We start from the raw sequence: 15,143 nt of genomic DNA on the forward strand, positions 1-15,143 counted from the left end.
AGCCCAGGACTTTCATACACACTGCTGAGGCTTGTGCCCTGGGGAGGTCCCTTCAATGCTGTTAATGTAGGGGTTTGCCATGGAACCACTGGTAGGGTGGTCAACAGTAATGGAAGCTGGATGTGTGGGCAGGAATGTGATAATCAGGAAACAGCAGCTTCCACCCAGAAGCTACCTGCTTAGGCCCACAAGTGAGTTTGTGGAAGTGGTGAGATAAGGTTTTGTCCTTGAGGATTTCTCAGCTCACACGTCAAACTCTTGACTTGGAGAACAATGCGAAGAAAGCATCAAGATGGGACACACACTGGCTGGGTGCCAAGGAGTGGTGGGAGGCACCAGCTGGGGAACCCCCAAGGGAAGAAGGCTCAGAGCCAGGGGATTGGTGGTGGTCAGGGTGATGAGTGGTCAGAGGAAGAAGAGGGAGCAGACTGGGAAGAGGAGGTGTCAGAAGCTGAAGGGGTAACAGGGTTTAGTGAGCAGGAAGAGACTGTGGAAGGAGCAGTCCAGAAGTGGAGGCTAGAGAGGAGGGGGGCCAAGAGGCAGAGATGAGGCAGGCTGCTGAAGAGTCCAGAGGGTCTCCTCCTGCTGCTGTGACCAGATCTCCTTCCTCCTGTTCTCCCAGGACCAGAAGAGGCATGAAGAGGGAGAAGCAAAGACAGGCACAGCGATGGAGTCTCCCTTGGGAAGGACCCAAGAGAAGAGGAAACTCGGGGACCTTCAGTCTTCTCAACTGACACATTAGGGCAGAGTTGCTGGGCTTGCTAGGCCTGGCCTCCTGTGCTGTTTTGTTTCTTTGAAGAGAGAGAGATGATTTCACTGACATAGTGTGTGTTCTTGCTGACCAGCTCCTCCCAAATGCTCTGAAACAAGACAATATGCTCCCCTCCAACCCATTTAAAACCAAAAAAGTCAAAGGGGCGCACCACTGTATACGTTTATTATATACAATATTAAGGCACAAATTTAAGCAGCAGAGGAGAAAAATCTTTGGCAGGCCCAAGGCCATCAGTATTTCTCGTGGGAGGTGTATAAACTCCTTGATTCCTCCCTGCCCCATGTATGTACAAACACACTCCAGCTGAACGATGCTCTACACCAGCCATTCTGTACAACAGAAGGACAACTGGGGGAAGGGGGAGGGAAGCAATCTGACGTTATCTTACAACCCGTTTACCTGTAATATTAATACAACACAAGTGTCACACAGCACAATACTGTAACACACAAGCCAAGGTGTTCGAGGAGGGGCAGAAACATTTTTGCTAAAGGTTAAGCCACCACTTTAGTCATAACAGCAGTATTCCACATACACTGTGCTCTAACTTGGGGTGTTCTAGAGAAACCTCTCTTTTTTGCATTAAAACATCAAGCACAACTAGAGAAGCAAGCATGGACTTTCCTGATCCTTTGGGCTGTAAATTTTCAAATATATATGGAGTTCATAGCCTGCCAAACGCAAGCGTCATTGACACTGTAAATTTACCCTTGGGATGTTGTTGTAAGTGGTGCTTAACTGAATGCTACAAGTACAAAGGCACATCAATATAGATATACAGGAGGAGGAAATTGCAGGATAATTCTCCTAAAACTGCACCTCGGGACCAGCACAATGAGCAAACTATGTCACATACAGCCCTGATTCCTGCGTTTGCTCCGTAATAATGAGTGAGCTGAAGTAGCCTCCAAGTGACTGTAGTAGGTCCACCAAACTGCCAGCCAGCCATGCCTTTCCAGTTCTCTCCATGCCCTACCCATGCAAACAGAGTCCTTGGTGCTGCCTGTTCACTCTTGTGGAATGCAGCACTATGTATGGCTAGGGAGCCTGTAACCCTCCAGATGCTGAAGGACAGTAAGTCCCATCATACCAAAACATTGGCCCCATTGGCTTGGGCCAATGGGAGTTGGAGTCTAAGAATATCTGAAATGTGTCAGGTTCTTCATCCCTGTGCTAGAGGGAACAAGGAAAGCCCTTGATTTCTTTCTAGCAAAAGGCAGCAATGCTCTCTCCTTGTCTGAAGGGTCGGGCAAGGAGAAGTGTGTGTGGAATTTCAAGGTGCTGCTGTTTACAGTTATTTTGAGGGCTGACAGCCTCTACAGGCTCTGGGAGGCTTATTTGCACATAACGCCTCATCAAGAGGTACGAATTGGGTGTTAATGCGGAGACGTTTCTTGGAACAAATAGTTACTAGCACTGTACAGAAGCTTACTGAATTGTTCATTCAGAAAAAAAGAGTACAGCACAGCAGCAAGTGACCAATGGGGGAAAAACTAAAGACATCCAATGCAATCCCTATTGGCATGGCACAGTGGGGACAGGGGTGTTCATTCCCCATCCCTATTCCCTAACAACGTGGGTGAAAATGCACATCCCAGCCACCTCCCCAGACCAACAACGGCACACAAAACCCTGTTGGCCAAGTATAAATCCATAGTAATAAATCCAATGCAAAAACGTAACAGGCTGGATCCAGATTAGTTAGCTGAACTTTGGGTCCCATTGAAATCCAACGCAGAAAGTTGTCCCACTGATTTCCAACAGGAACCAAGTGAAACTTACGTTTGGATCCCACTTGCTAAGTGTTGCTGAGCCAAGCATGTATGACATAGGAGGCTAAGCTTGTCTAGGTCTCCTTGATGCATGTATGTGAAGACAAGTCTGTCAGTGGTTACTAATCATGATGGCTTTTGCTGTACCCTCCATTTGCCAGGAATCACACATTGGAAGAGTATGTATTATGCTCAGTTTCCACTTGGCCTTTCAACAAAGACAACAGGGCAACCTGGGTGGCTTCCTGGAGTCACCCTTGCTGGTTGGGATAGATGCACAAAGCAGATGGCATACCACTGTTTGAATCTCTAAGAGTTAGGGTTAAGAGCTTGGTGGTTGGTTTAATAGACAAAGCACTGCTAAACTGCTCAGCATTTTCACAGAACCTGCACGAGACGGAAGAGCAAAGCTTATAGCCCTCGCAAAACATGCACGGCCACACATCAAACAGTTTTGGAAAACTAGCAGGAAACCTAGGAAAAGGGACACTGAAACAAACCTGTTTATAGCAGCAGTGGGCAGACCTCAGGACTGTGGGACTGACTTTGTTTTTATACAAGAATCCTGAGAACCGCCAACCGCAATTGGTGCAAAAGGCGTACATTTACACTTAAAGGTTTCTGAGTCTGGGAATTCTGTTCTGAGAACTGAACTCAAACCACACACCCCCCGAGCACATTCTGCTAGTTACCTCTTGATCCCCCTCGCCCAGTTTTCTTAATTTCAGCAGTATAATGGGGGAGGGGGCATTTTCTGCTGCCGTTCTTAAACAAGCGGGAATGAAAAATCCTTGCTGATCTACTTGAAACCACCCAGACATCTAGGCAGCTTCCTAGGCTGTTGTTACATAGGATTCCATGCCTGTATTTGACAAGGGAGAGCCATAGTTCAGCGATAAAGCAGAAAGTTCCCAGGTTCAATCCCCCAATATCTCCAGGCAGAGCTGGGAACATCCCCTGCTCGAAACTCTAAGCCCATGAAAGTTTATGAGACCACAAATCAGGTTTTAAGGTGCTTTTTAATGACTATTTTTGTTTGGCTGGTAGGTTTCTTGCCCCAGCAGAACAACCCAGCCGCCCAGAGTGGTTGGGGAAACCCAGTCAGAGGGGCGGGGTATAAATAATAAAATTATTATTATTATTACTACTACTACTGGAAAGAGGTAACTATGTCTCACCTGTAATGCGTGAGATAACATTAGATTTGAAGCCAGTGGCAGCCAACATTGTGCTCTCCAGATGTTACAGGGCTACAGCTCACTCCTGGCTCTCAGCTGGGGCGAAAGGAGCTCTAATCCAAGCACATCTGGAGAGGGCCCCCCCATCAGCTACCCATGTTCTAAGCCCTCTTAGCAAGGAAGGATCCTGCTGCTTCTGTGCTGGCAACCGCATGCTGTCGTTGCTCAATAAATATTAAATAGAGGCGAAGAGTTGCGAAAATTTATCAGAAGGGCACGTTGTTCCGCACCCTGTTTTTAACCATGTCTCTCTCTCTATAAAGGTGGGTAGGAGGGAGATGAAAACAAAAACAGCAGGAAGAAGGCAGTGGGATGATGTCTAAATATTGGGAAGTCCTGCTCCCTCATCCCAGGGGTGCACGTTGCACAAAACATTTCACAGAGGGAATGTGGCTGCTCTGGTTAGCTAGCAGGTGATTAAAAAAAGCAACCACCACTAACTTGGTGGTTGCAGAATTGTCCTTGGCATGCTGACCGTGCCTTCCAAAGTTCCTTCCCCCGCCCCCGACAGAAAATGCAGATGCTCATGTCTTCCTTTTGCCGTCGCTCTTTCAAATCCACATCTCGTTGGCCAATGTAATTTTTTAATGATTGTACGTAGCAGGTATCCCAAATGTCCCATCTCCAACGTCTCACATGCTCTGTGCTTTGTTTAAAAGTCTCGTTTTGCCGTCTAGATCTAAACTTCTTTGGTCCGGTTTTGTAAAATTCTCCAGAGCTCTTGAGTTTTGCACGGCAGCAGCAGCAACAGTGCCAACGACGGCAGCGCCCTCCTTCAGGGGGCTATGTGCACTAGCAGGGGAAACGGCAGCACCTGAGAAGTGTAGCTTCAGATAAGGACTTCCATCATGTCTGGATCTGGGAATTCAGGTTTGTGAAGCAGGCTGCTGACCCTGCCGCCTTTGCTGCTGTCCGGTAGCTTGCCATGGCTGGGAGAGTTCTCTGTGGAGAAACAGTGAAGAGGGCGAAAGTTGATCTTTGGGCCAAAGTGCACATTGCGTTACCACAATTCCCAATTGTTTGGGTGTGGCTTGGTCACCAAATTTAAAGTACAGTGGTACCTCGGGTTACATACACTTCAGGTTACATACGCTTCAGGTTACAGACTCAGTTAACCCAGAAATAGTACCTTGGGTTAAGAACTTTGCTTCAGGATGAGAACAGAAATCGTGCGGCGGCAGCAGGAGGCCCCATTAGCTAAAGTGGTGCTTCAGGTTAAGAACAGTTTCAGGTTAAGAACAGACCTCCAGAACGAATTAAGTACTTAACCCGAGGTACCACTGTACTCTTATTCCACTCTAAGAATCATGGCTTCCTCCAAAGAATCCTGGGAACTGTAGTTTGGCAAGGGCGCTGGGAATTGTAGCTCTGCAGGGGGTGTCGCCTGACAATTCTCAGCACCCTTAGCAAACTACAGTTCCCAGGACTTTGGTCAAAGTGGTATAAAGGCATTTTAAGTGCACAGTGTGGAGGAGACTTGCAAAAACACTGTGAGTGGCATCAAAGTTAAAGTGAAAACTGATAGCGGAAGAAGGGAAGTTGGGGGCGGCGGGGAGAGTCTACTTAACCGTTTCCTTCCTACCAGCTGGTTGCTGATTGCTTAAAACTGTGCTGCTTTCCATGGGGGGAAATATGGGAACCATGTGTCTCACCCCCGTCCCCCAGATATGGGAAAGCAGATGCTTTTGGAGCAATTCTAAGCAAGCAAACCAGCTGGCAGTGAAAGGGTGCAGCAGATTCTCTTCCCCTGCCAGACACCCACTCAACCTTGCAGCCACCTACAGCTGCTCTGCATAAAAATAAATGGGGGGGGGGGGGAGAGAGAGAATAATGGAATTTATATAATGCAACATGCAGTTTGACCTTCAGAGGTAAGTGATGGTCTCCTGGAGTTAATCTGAGATATTTTGGGGGTTGGGTACAGCACTCTGTGATGCTATAAATCAGATTTAAGGCGCTGCCTGCGGGGAGAGCAATAACCTGCTCCTTTAGAACTGATGCACAATCCTAAACAAAAAGACACATTCTCATGTTGACGCCCTACAGATCTCTGGAGGAGGAAGCACACCACAGCCTCAGATAATTGGAGGGTCCTGGTCAGTTCGTATGGGGAAAAGTGGTCCTTGAGGTATCGTGGTCCTCGGCCATTTAAGGCTTTATAGGTCAAAAACCAGCACTCTGAATTGGGCCTGGGAACTGATAGGCAGCCAGTGCAGTCGGATCAGGATTGGTGTGGACATGCTCAAACCACCTTGCCGCTGAATTCTGCACCAAGTGAAGTTTCTGAACTGCCTTCAGAGGCAGCCCTATGTATAACGTGTTGCAGTAACCTAACCTCGAGGTTACCAGAGCATAGACAACAGAAGTTAGGCTTTCTCTGTCCAGATAGGGCCACCAGCTGAAGCTGAGAAAAGACACTCTGGGCCACCAAGGCCACCTGAGCCTCAAGCAACAGCAAAGGGTCCAGAAGTACCCCCCAAGCTAGGTGCCCGCTCCTTCAGAGGGAATATAACCCCACCAAGAGCAGGCAACCTCCCAGCCATCCGGTCTAGGGAACCTCCTACCAACAGTGCCTCAGCCTTATCTGGATTGAGCAGCAGTTCATCTCTCGTCCAGTCTATTGCGGAGGCAAGGCAACGGTCTATTTAAAGCTTTCTTTTCTGGAGACAGAATTTCATAATTCTAGGTTCTGCACACTGCAGTTCAAAACACCCTCCCTGCCCTGCTCCTGTTCCCAGGCCCATGGCGTTCAAATTTACTCACCCGGCCTCTCTCCAACGCCTCTGCCTGCAGTGTGCCTGAGGGCTGGGCTGCCCCCCGGGGTGTTAGTCAACTTCCCTCTGCCCGGAAAAGAGGCAGAGTTTGGCCAGAAAAGTTCAGAGGCTTTGTCCGTCTGAGTGCTGCTGTCTTTGCTCCCCGTCTTAGTGTGGCAGACAGTCACCGGCCACGAGGACATTCCAGAAGACAGTGTGGCAGGAGGTGGAGGTGGCAACAAAGGGATGGGCGACTGGTCCTGGGTCTCCTTCCCTAAGAGCAATCCTAGAGGAGCAGGAGAAACAAGAGAGGGAAATGACCCCCTTGGTTTAATTAAAGTTCTACTCTATTTTCCCAAAGGCTCAAAGTGGTTTAAATTAACCACACAGCACGTTAAAACAAAGGGAGGGGGGAAGATACAACACACAATACAAAACACCAGATATGCCCCATCTCTGTTATTTTGTCTTTCCCATCCAAGCAATTTAGATTAAAAATGCCAATACCATGGAACCAACAACAAGAAAGTGAACAATTGCAAGCAATGACTAGGAAATGGACTGGTCTGCGTGGCTGTATTGTACCGTGCTTGCCACAGTGAAGCTTTTTGATAACATACTAGCTGAAGATGGCGTGGTGGCACAGAATGTCCACAAACATTCCAACTGCTTAGAGAACAAAGCAGGCGGGACGTTTGCAGTACAAGTCCTGTGAGGGAAGGGTAAGTTGCCAGTTTGGCAAAGAGTGTCCTAGGGAAAGAAAGGGAATAAGCAGCTTTACTGGGAAAGCGACAAAGAGCTTTCACAAAGCTGGGAAGTAAGGGATAAAGAGATAGGTAACCTGAGGCTGAAGGAGGGAGGCAGGAAAAAAGGCCCCCAAAGTAGTGGAATGTGGGAGCTGAACATCAGATCTGGATTTGAACTAACCAATACTCTTGTGTGTCAATTGCAAAGAATAATAATAATTTAAATGTGAATGCACCACTGACAATGTTCTGCATTTAAACTTTGCCACTTAATGGAAACGAATGTGATTATTTGACTCACCAAATACCCAAGACATATGCTTGCTCTTGTATGAATTAAAAATTCATATTGCTTATTTTAAATTGATTGTGTGTGTGTCACTTATATTTCAGTATCATCATCATCATCATCATTATTATTATTATTATTATTATTATTATTATTATTATTATTATTATTATTATTATTGCCTAAGTTCAAAGTGCTATAAAATGTGAATCCCCAGCTGCCAAGGGCTTTTGTTTGACCAAGTGCATTGACCAAGCATTTTTAATTGGCTGATCTCCTCCTTTGGTGCTATTTTATATATTGTCATTTTTACCCTGCATCTTCGGCCACAGGGTCCCCATAAAAAGCCAAAAAAACTGCAACACAATAAAACACCAATCAATATAGAGTAAGAAAAGCAACAACAAATTTTTATTTTTATACACACACACACACACACACACACACACACTGTATGTATGAATTGGGTGATTCTGCCTTGTAATGGTGTATGTATGTAAATTTTGTATATGTGTATTTCTTTTTTTTAGTGATGGTTGAAATGACCATGATGTTTGTAACAACAAATGAATTCATCCACTCACTCAGTAAGCAAAAACAACAACAATCCACTTTCATAAAACGCAACAGCCAGAAAAGCAACAAGAACCAGCGGAAGTAGACTTGCCCAACCTGGTGCCCTCCCTATGTTTTGGATTGCAATGGTTGGGGCCAACGCATAAGGTGGCAGGGGCTGATGGGAGTTGTAGTCCAAAGCTGTTCTACTAAGAGATGGGGAGAGCTGAATCTCTTTGCCAAGGCCCAACTAACACCAAAGCTCACCTATGCTCCCTTTCCAAGTCTTGTCTTCTTTCTTCTCCTCGGCCACCTGGTTGCTGGTGAGGGACGTCTGGCGGGAATGAGTTCCAGTGGCTGCAGCAATGGACGGGACCGACCGAGCAGGTCGCAGGCTTGAAGCATCAGTTTTGCCAAGGTCCTTCCTGGACCGCTGCTGAAGCACTTTGATCATGGCATCTTTCTCTATGATTTTTGCATGCAGGTTCTTTATCCTGTTAAAATATGCAGATAAACGTGTTCCAGAGATGAGAAGAGGCTTGAAAGGTGGCGGCCTGGTCCCACAACGCTGGTATGACAAATTCAGTTTTAGTACCGGTATCTGTTTAAAGAAGTGCCCAAGCTGCAACTGTAGGAGTTTGCAAAGTCTGTTTATCAATGGTTGTGGTGTAGATTTAGTTTCCTGTGTCTGAGAGTGAGTGTTTATCGCAGAGGGAGAATATCTGTGGATTCAACCTGACTGCAACATTATAAAATTTGCAGAAATCCGCTCAATTTTCACAGGTTGCAGAAAGCAGACTTTCCAGGTTCAGAACCTTTAAATTCTTTAGCACAGAGAATCCACAATTAAAACTCTAATTTTAATTTGAAACAAATCAAAATGCAAAATTTTGCCAAGTGCTTAATAAGGCAAGAGGAATGCTCTGTGTACTGTTTTGAATAACCAAACAGTAGAATGTCTGAAACTCAAAACTGCTCCTTCATACACATTGATGGCACCTGTCTGTCTCCAGAGACAATGGAGTGCACCTTCAAACTGCTACAATAGAAGCACCAAAGTGACCTCCGCAGGGCGAAAGCCTGAGCAGCATGTATGAAAGTCCTGGGCTGCCCAGACAACAAGACCCCCTTTCGACCTCACTGATGTGCTCCAAAGGAAAGCAGAGCAATACGTTTGGCACCAGGAGTTGCTAGAAGGAGGCTTACAAGGCACCATCCAACCGCCTTAGGGACTCCCCTCTGGATTGGTGTAGGGCAGGGGTCAGCAACCTTTTCCAGCCATGGGCCGGTCCACCGTCCCTCAGACCGTGTGGGGGGCCGGACTATATTTTGAAAAAAAATATGAACGAATTCCTATGCCCCACAAATAACCCAGAAGTGCATTTTAAATAAAAGGACACATTCTACTCATGTAAAAACACACTGATTCCCAGACCATCCATGGGCCAGATTGAGAAGGTGATTGGGCTGGATCCTGCCCCCAGGCCTTAGGTTGCCTACCCTTGGTGTAGGGTTTACTCCTTAGCCTTTTCTTCTCCTGAAGATATCTCAAAGGCAGCGGAGTTTTCCTTCTCCTAGATGGGCTACCTTCCCAGCTTGCCTAACCCTACCTGCCCCTCACTTCCCTCTACACATCACCTGCAGTAACTGCCTTCTCGACTGTTGGACCCACTATTTGTTTTGTCCGGTCAATCTGCCGGAGCCTGTCTTTGCTTGCAGGGGAAGTCCGTAACCCACCGAGGGTTTGAGAGCCATTGGCTACTCTCACCTGGTTTAACCGGCCACTGGAAGCTGGGTGTGGCTGCTGTTGCATGCTGACAGCTTCTAGGAGCCACAGGTGAGAGCTGAGTGCAGGCAGGGTGGGGACCAAAGGTGGACAAACTACACCAGAAGGAGCATGACGTGTCCCCCACCAAAGGTACAACCCCTTCCATAACACCCCATACAACCCATCTCATTTATACAGTGGTACCTCGGGTTAAGTACTTAATTCGTTCCAGAGGTCTGCTCTTAACCTGAAACTGTTCTTAACCTGAAGCACCATTTTAGCTAATGGGGCCTCCTGCTGCCGCCGCGCCGCCAGAGCATGATTTCTGTTCTTATTCTGAAGCAAAGTTCTTAACCTGAAGCACTATTTCTGGCTTAGTGGAGTGTGTAACCTGAAGCGTATGTAACCCAAGGTACCACTGTATATACCTGGCCTCCACAGTATTTGGCAAAGCATGCTTTTACTAGAGTCTTATTTGGGTGCTCATGGGGTCAGAGGGAGAGACGAGCTGCGCATTCACGCTGTGCCTGCCCCTATGTTCCCACCACCATGCCTTGGAATAGGGCTAACGCAAAGGGGTTGAATTGGTGTGCCTGCCAGAATATCAAGACAGTCAAGAGGCTTCAGCGCTGCGGGTGCTCATGTAAATCCCATGGTAGCTACTTGACAGCTGCTCCTTACGTGTATTCCATGTCCTGACACCGTCGGTTGGCTTGCAAAATCTCTTCTTCCTCCTGCCACATGCGGACCTCCAGGGAGCTTTCACTGTAGCTCCCGTTCCGTGAGTGATTAATGGCTGAGGAGTCCCTGGCAACGAGAGAGAGAAAGACAGAGAGAGGGAGAGAGAGAGGGGGGGAAACCTTCAGTTTTGATTTGGTCAAAAGATAAGGAGCATAAATAATCTTCCTTATACTAGGTCAGAATATTTGCATTTCCAGCCCAATGTTTTCTATTCTGACTGGCAGCTGCTCTCCAGGGGTCTCTGGCAGAGGGAGATCTGTCTCTTGGTCCTTTTAACTGTAGAGGCGTGGGATTGAACACGGAGCTAGAGATGGGCAGAGCTGTCAAAATACAGTTTTTCATAGCTCCACTTTTATGTTCTGCTCTCCACATTTCCACATCGGTTTGCGAGTCTTTTTTTCTTTTTAAGTCCCCATGAAAATTCATCCGCTTGGTGTGCATTTCTCCTATATTGTGAACAACCCTGAGATCTACAGGTGAAGGGTGGTATACTAATTCATTCATTCATTCACATTTGTGTCTGCAATTTTGCCTTACTTAGTTATTTACTTAATACCACCTACCATTCACCTACCATTCCCAGAAACCCTTCAGAATTCTTTCCAGTAGGGAAAGACCTAGGCAGAGGCGCCTGCCCTGTGGAACACCCTCCCATCATATGTCAAGGAAATAAACAACTATCTGACTTTTAGAAGACATCTGAAAGTAGCCTTGTTTAGGGAAGTTTTGTATGTTTGATGTTTTATCATGTTTTTAATATTCTGTTGTGAGCCACCCACAGTGGGCGGGGTATAAATAATAAATATTATTATTATTATTATTATGGTCACAAAAATGTAAAATTCAGTATTAAACATAAACAAGTTACATTCACAAGATACAGAAATACACATTTTTGCAAAGCAATTTCCCCTAATATAACGTGTTCACTACTGTTAGCACTCCTGTGCACACTTTACCTTTAAACACACTTTTGGGACACAAAATACTCGGCTGAAGAACTGTACTGCAAGATATGGAGAAGGCTGGCTATGTTTCGGTTCGTGTCAACATTTCAGAAAGTGTGTGCTGGGTAAAGGTAAAGGTAAAGGGACCCCTGACCATTAGGTCCAGTCGTGGCCGACTCTGGGGTTGCGGCGCTCATCTTGCTTTATTGGCCAAGGGATCCGGTGTACAGCTTCCGAGTCATGTGGCCAGCATGACTAAGCTGCTTCTGGCGAACCAGAGCAGCGCACGGAAACGCCATTTACCTTCCCGCCGGAGTGGTACCTATTTATCTACTTGCACTTTGACGTGCTTTCGAACTGCTAGGTTGGCAGGAGCTGGGGCCGAGCAACGGGAGCTCACCCCGTCATGGGGATTCGAACCGGCAACCTTCTGATCGGCAAGTCCTAGGCTCTGTGGTTTAACCCACAGCACCACCCGCATACCTAGTGCTGGGTAGGTTTGCCTTTAAATGTAAACTAAATCTAATTACTCTCTCATTACTCTACCTGGAACTTTCTGCATGCTAAGCAGGTACTTGAACACTGAGCTATGTTCTTTCTCCCCAAAGTGAGTCATCTGCAGCATGAAGCCACAGCAGATTTTTTTGAAAACCAAAATCTGCACCCAACCCAAAATAAAAGCAGTAGAAAAGCAGTAAAGTTTTCCACTAGACAGGACGCAGCAGACAGACAGAGGCTATATGCCCACTATAGCAATTTACCACCTGCTATGCCATGCAGGGCCACCCAAGACGGACAGGTCATAGCTGAGAGTTTAGACTAAATGTGATCCACCTGGAGAAGGAACTGGCAATCCACTCCAGTATTTTGCCAAGAAAACTCCACAGACATAAAAAAGGAGAAGCTTTGAGAAGAAAGTGATAGTTTCCAAGGCATGCTCTGGTTCATGGGGTCACAGAGAATTGAACCCGACTAAGACGACTGAACAACAACAAACAAATGGTCATCAAATTCGCCCAAAAAGTCACCCACTACTGGAGAACACCTACAGCCAAGTCTTTATCCACAGTATCGACTCATCTTCCTGAAGAAGAATTCTGCAGAATTCAAAGACTATTTGAATAGTTTGTCACTATAAAACCCTTTCCTTCTCTTTCTGAAGTTCAGGGGCAAATGTGGATCCGTTTGTGACTAAAATGCCACCACTCGCCCACAAGACAAGAGGTATCAGCACGCACAGCAGAAGTCTGCAGGAGCACAAGGCATATTTCAAGGAGGGAAAGCCCCCAGGTGGGTGTGGGAGACGTCAAAGCATCCCAGTGAGGGCCAAGCTTGCTTAAGTGGCCACAAAATGCTGGCTGACTGTTGGAGGAGAAAATGGACATTGTGCGGGTGACATGGGGTGAAGAGGCCGTGACTAGCTATAACACAGAAAAGAGGCCTCCATATGACGGCCTTTTGGCTGCATAAACATTATAATTTTAAGGCACATTCTTTCTTTCTAAGTATTCTGGGCATTGTAGCTTACTCATCACAGAATTACAATTCCCAGAAACCCTTCAGAATTCTTTCCAGTAGGGAAATATATTTCTGTTGTGCTTTATAGTGTGTACACAGTTTTTGTTGCAAGTTCCAGTTGCTTATTGTCTACATCAGGGTTCCCCAAACTGTTGTTGGACTACAACTCCCATCATCCCTGACCACTGGTCCTGCTAGCTGGGGATGATGGGAGTTGTAGTCCAAGAACAGCTGGGAGACCCAAGTTTGGGAAACCCTTATCTATATATTGACTTGAGGTTCGAGCCCAATGTACGTTTTCATTTTCTTCTTTTTAAGAAGGCAAACACAAACAATGCTGACAGACTCTTTCTTCCATTAGCCATTTCCCTACTTTTCCGTGGAAGTTGCCGCAGCGGCGTTCATGGCGAAATGCCGGATGGCGCTCTCTTCGAGGTACTTCTGCTCCCACTTGGTCATGTCGGCTTCCAGAGCCAGAATCCTCTCCTCCTTCTCACGCACCAGTTCCATTAACGCAGGGACGTTGTACTCTGGCAGCGGGGCTGACTGGTAGCTCCCTTGCCGCTAGAGAAAAGCAAACAAAAACAGAGTTAGCAGCGACCACCAGAAACAAAACAAAAAGAAGAGGCCTGCTGGAGCCAATCAGTTTCATCTAGCCCAGCATCATAACTACTATAGCACAGATGCCACATTCTTATACCATGTGTAACAATCACAGCTTCCTCCAAGGAATTCTGGGTACTGTAGTCTGTTATAAAGGTAAAGGTAAAGGCACCCCTGACCATTAGGTCCAGTCATGGCCGACTCTGGAGTTGCGGCGCTCATCTCGCTTTATTGGCCGAGGAAGCCTGCGTACAGTTTCCGGGTCATGTGGCCGGCATGACTAAGCCGCTTCTGGCAAACCAAAGCAGCGCATGGAAACGCCATTTACCTTCCCGCCAGAGCGGTACCTATTTATCTACTTGCACTTTGATGTGCTTTCGAACTGCTAGGTTGGCAGGAGCAGGGACCAAACAACATGAGCTCACCCCGTCGCGGGGATTTGAACCGCTAACCTTCTGATCGGCAAGTCCTAGGCTCTGTGGTTTAACCCACAGCACCACCCGCATCCCATAGTCTGTTATAGGTGCTGGGAATTGTAGCTCTGTGGGGGGGGTGCCATCATCACCTACCCTTCAACAGGAAACCTCAGGGGGTGGTTACGACAATTTTAAATTGAGTATTAAACAAATCAGTGTCACAGGAATAGGGCGGGTCCTGAAAACACAAATCTCAGGTGTCAGAGGCCAGAGTACAGAGGTGCAGCTTCAGCATTCACCAAAAGCTGTATAATGAAAGTGCTAGATGCATCTGCGCTGCTAAAACAACTGCTAAAGTGCTTTAACAGTGCTTTAAATGTATAGTGTGAATGTGATCAGCAGCACCTTGAAGACTAACCTGTCTATTGTTTATTATACATTTCAATATTTCTCCTGCCTTTCTATATATAGCATCTAAAAGCTCAGTTTACAGGTGTGTAGGGGTGTGTGTGTGTGTGTGTGTGTGTGTAGGATGGACAAATCCGTCTGTTTATGGCATGTGCCATTTTCAAATGTGTTCATTGATAGATTGGTTCTGTCACTTTTTTGCATTAATCTGTGATTACTTTTTAAAAAAATAAAGAAATCTAAACAAAAACACATACTTAAATTTGCATTTTATAACAAAATGCATCTCAAAATACATATTTTATCTCAGTGTACTGTACGCACCTCTAGATGCATTTTATCCTAAAATTCATTTCTTTACACGTGGTGATATTTTATTTGAGGAGAGAACTGTTTTCCAAAACCTGGAGAAGTGTGAAAACCAAAAAAGATGGTTGTTTTCCAGTGTGCATTGCAGTGCTCCCAGAAAGGGCGCTTAATATTGCAAGCAAGTTGGTTCAGATGTTGGCTGATTCGTGTGTGCCATTGGCATGAGAGTGTCCACATGTTTCTTATAAGAATTCTGCCATTTCCCATCCACATCAGTGGGTGGTGCTTAGTGGAATATTCCCATG

At 46.4% G+C, this 15,143-nt stretch overlaps 1 protein-coding gene across 7 annotated transcripts in view; it reads right to left on the reverse strand.

Annotated features, from left to right (window-relative positions):
* Nucleotides 1–920: 920 nt before the first annotated feature.
* The window catches only part of AMOTL1 (angiomotin like 1), a 78,453-nt gene continuing 64,230 nt past the window's right edge, over nucleotides 921–15,143 (reverse strand). For all 7 annotated transcript variants that reach the window (XM_083609646.1, XM_083609645.1, XM_083609649.1 and 4 more), the window contains 5 exons: nucleotides 13,476–13,666; nucleotides 10,578–10,703; nucleotides 8,396–8,622; nucleotides 6,549–6,824; nucleotides 921–4,727 (listed from right to left, as the gene is read on the reverse strand). In XM_083609646.1, coding sequence (XP_083465772.1) covers nucleotides 4,615–4,727; nucleotides 6,549–6,824; nucleotides 8,396–8,622; nucleotides 10,578–10,703; nucleotides 13,476–13,666 — 933 coding nt within the window. In that variant the 3' untranslated portion in view covers nucleotides 921–4,614. The remainder of the gene's footprint in view (nucleotides 4,728–6,548; nucleotides 6,825–8,395; nucleotides 8,623–10,577; nucleotides 10,704–13,475; nucleotides 13,667–15,143) is intronic.

The sequence above is a fragment of the Podarcis filfolensis genome (genome assembly GCF_964270895.1).
Source record: "Podarcis filfolensis genome assembly, chromosome: 4".
Classification (NCBI taxonomy): Eukaryota; Metazoa; Chordata; class Lepidosauria; order Squamata; family Lacertidae; genus Podarcis; species Podarcis filfolensis.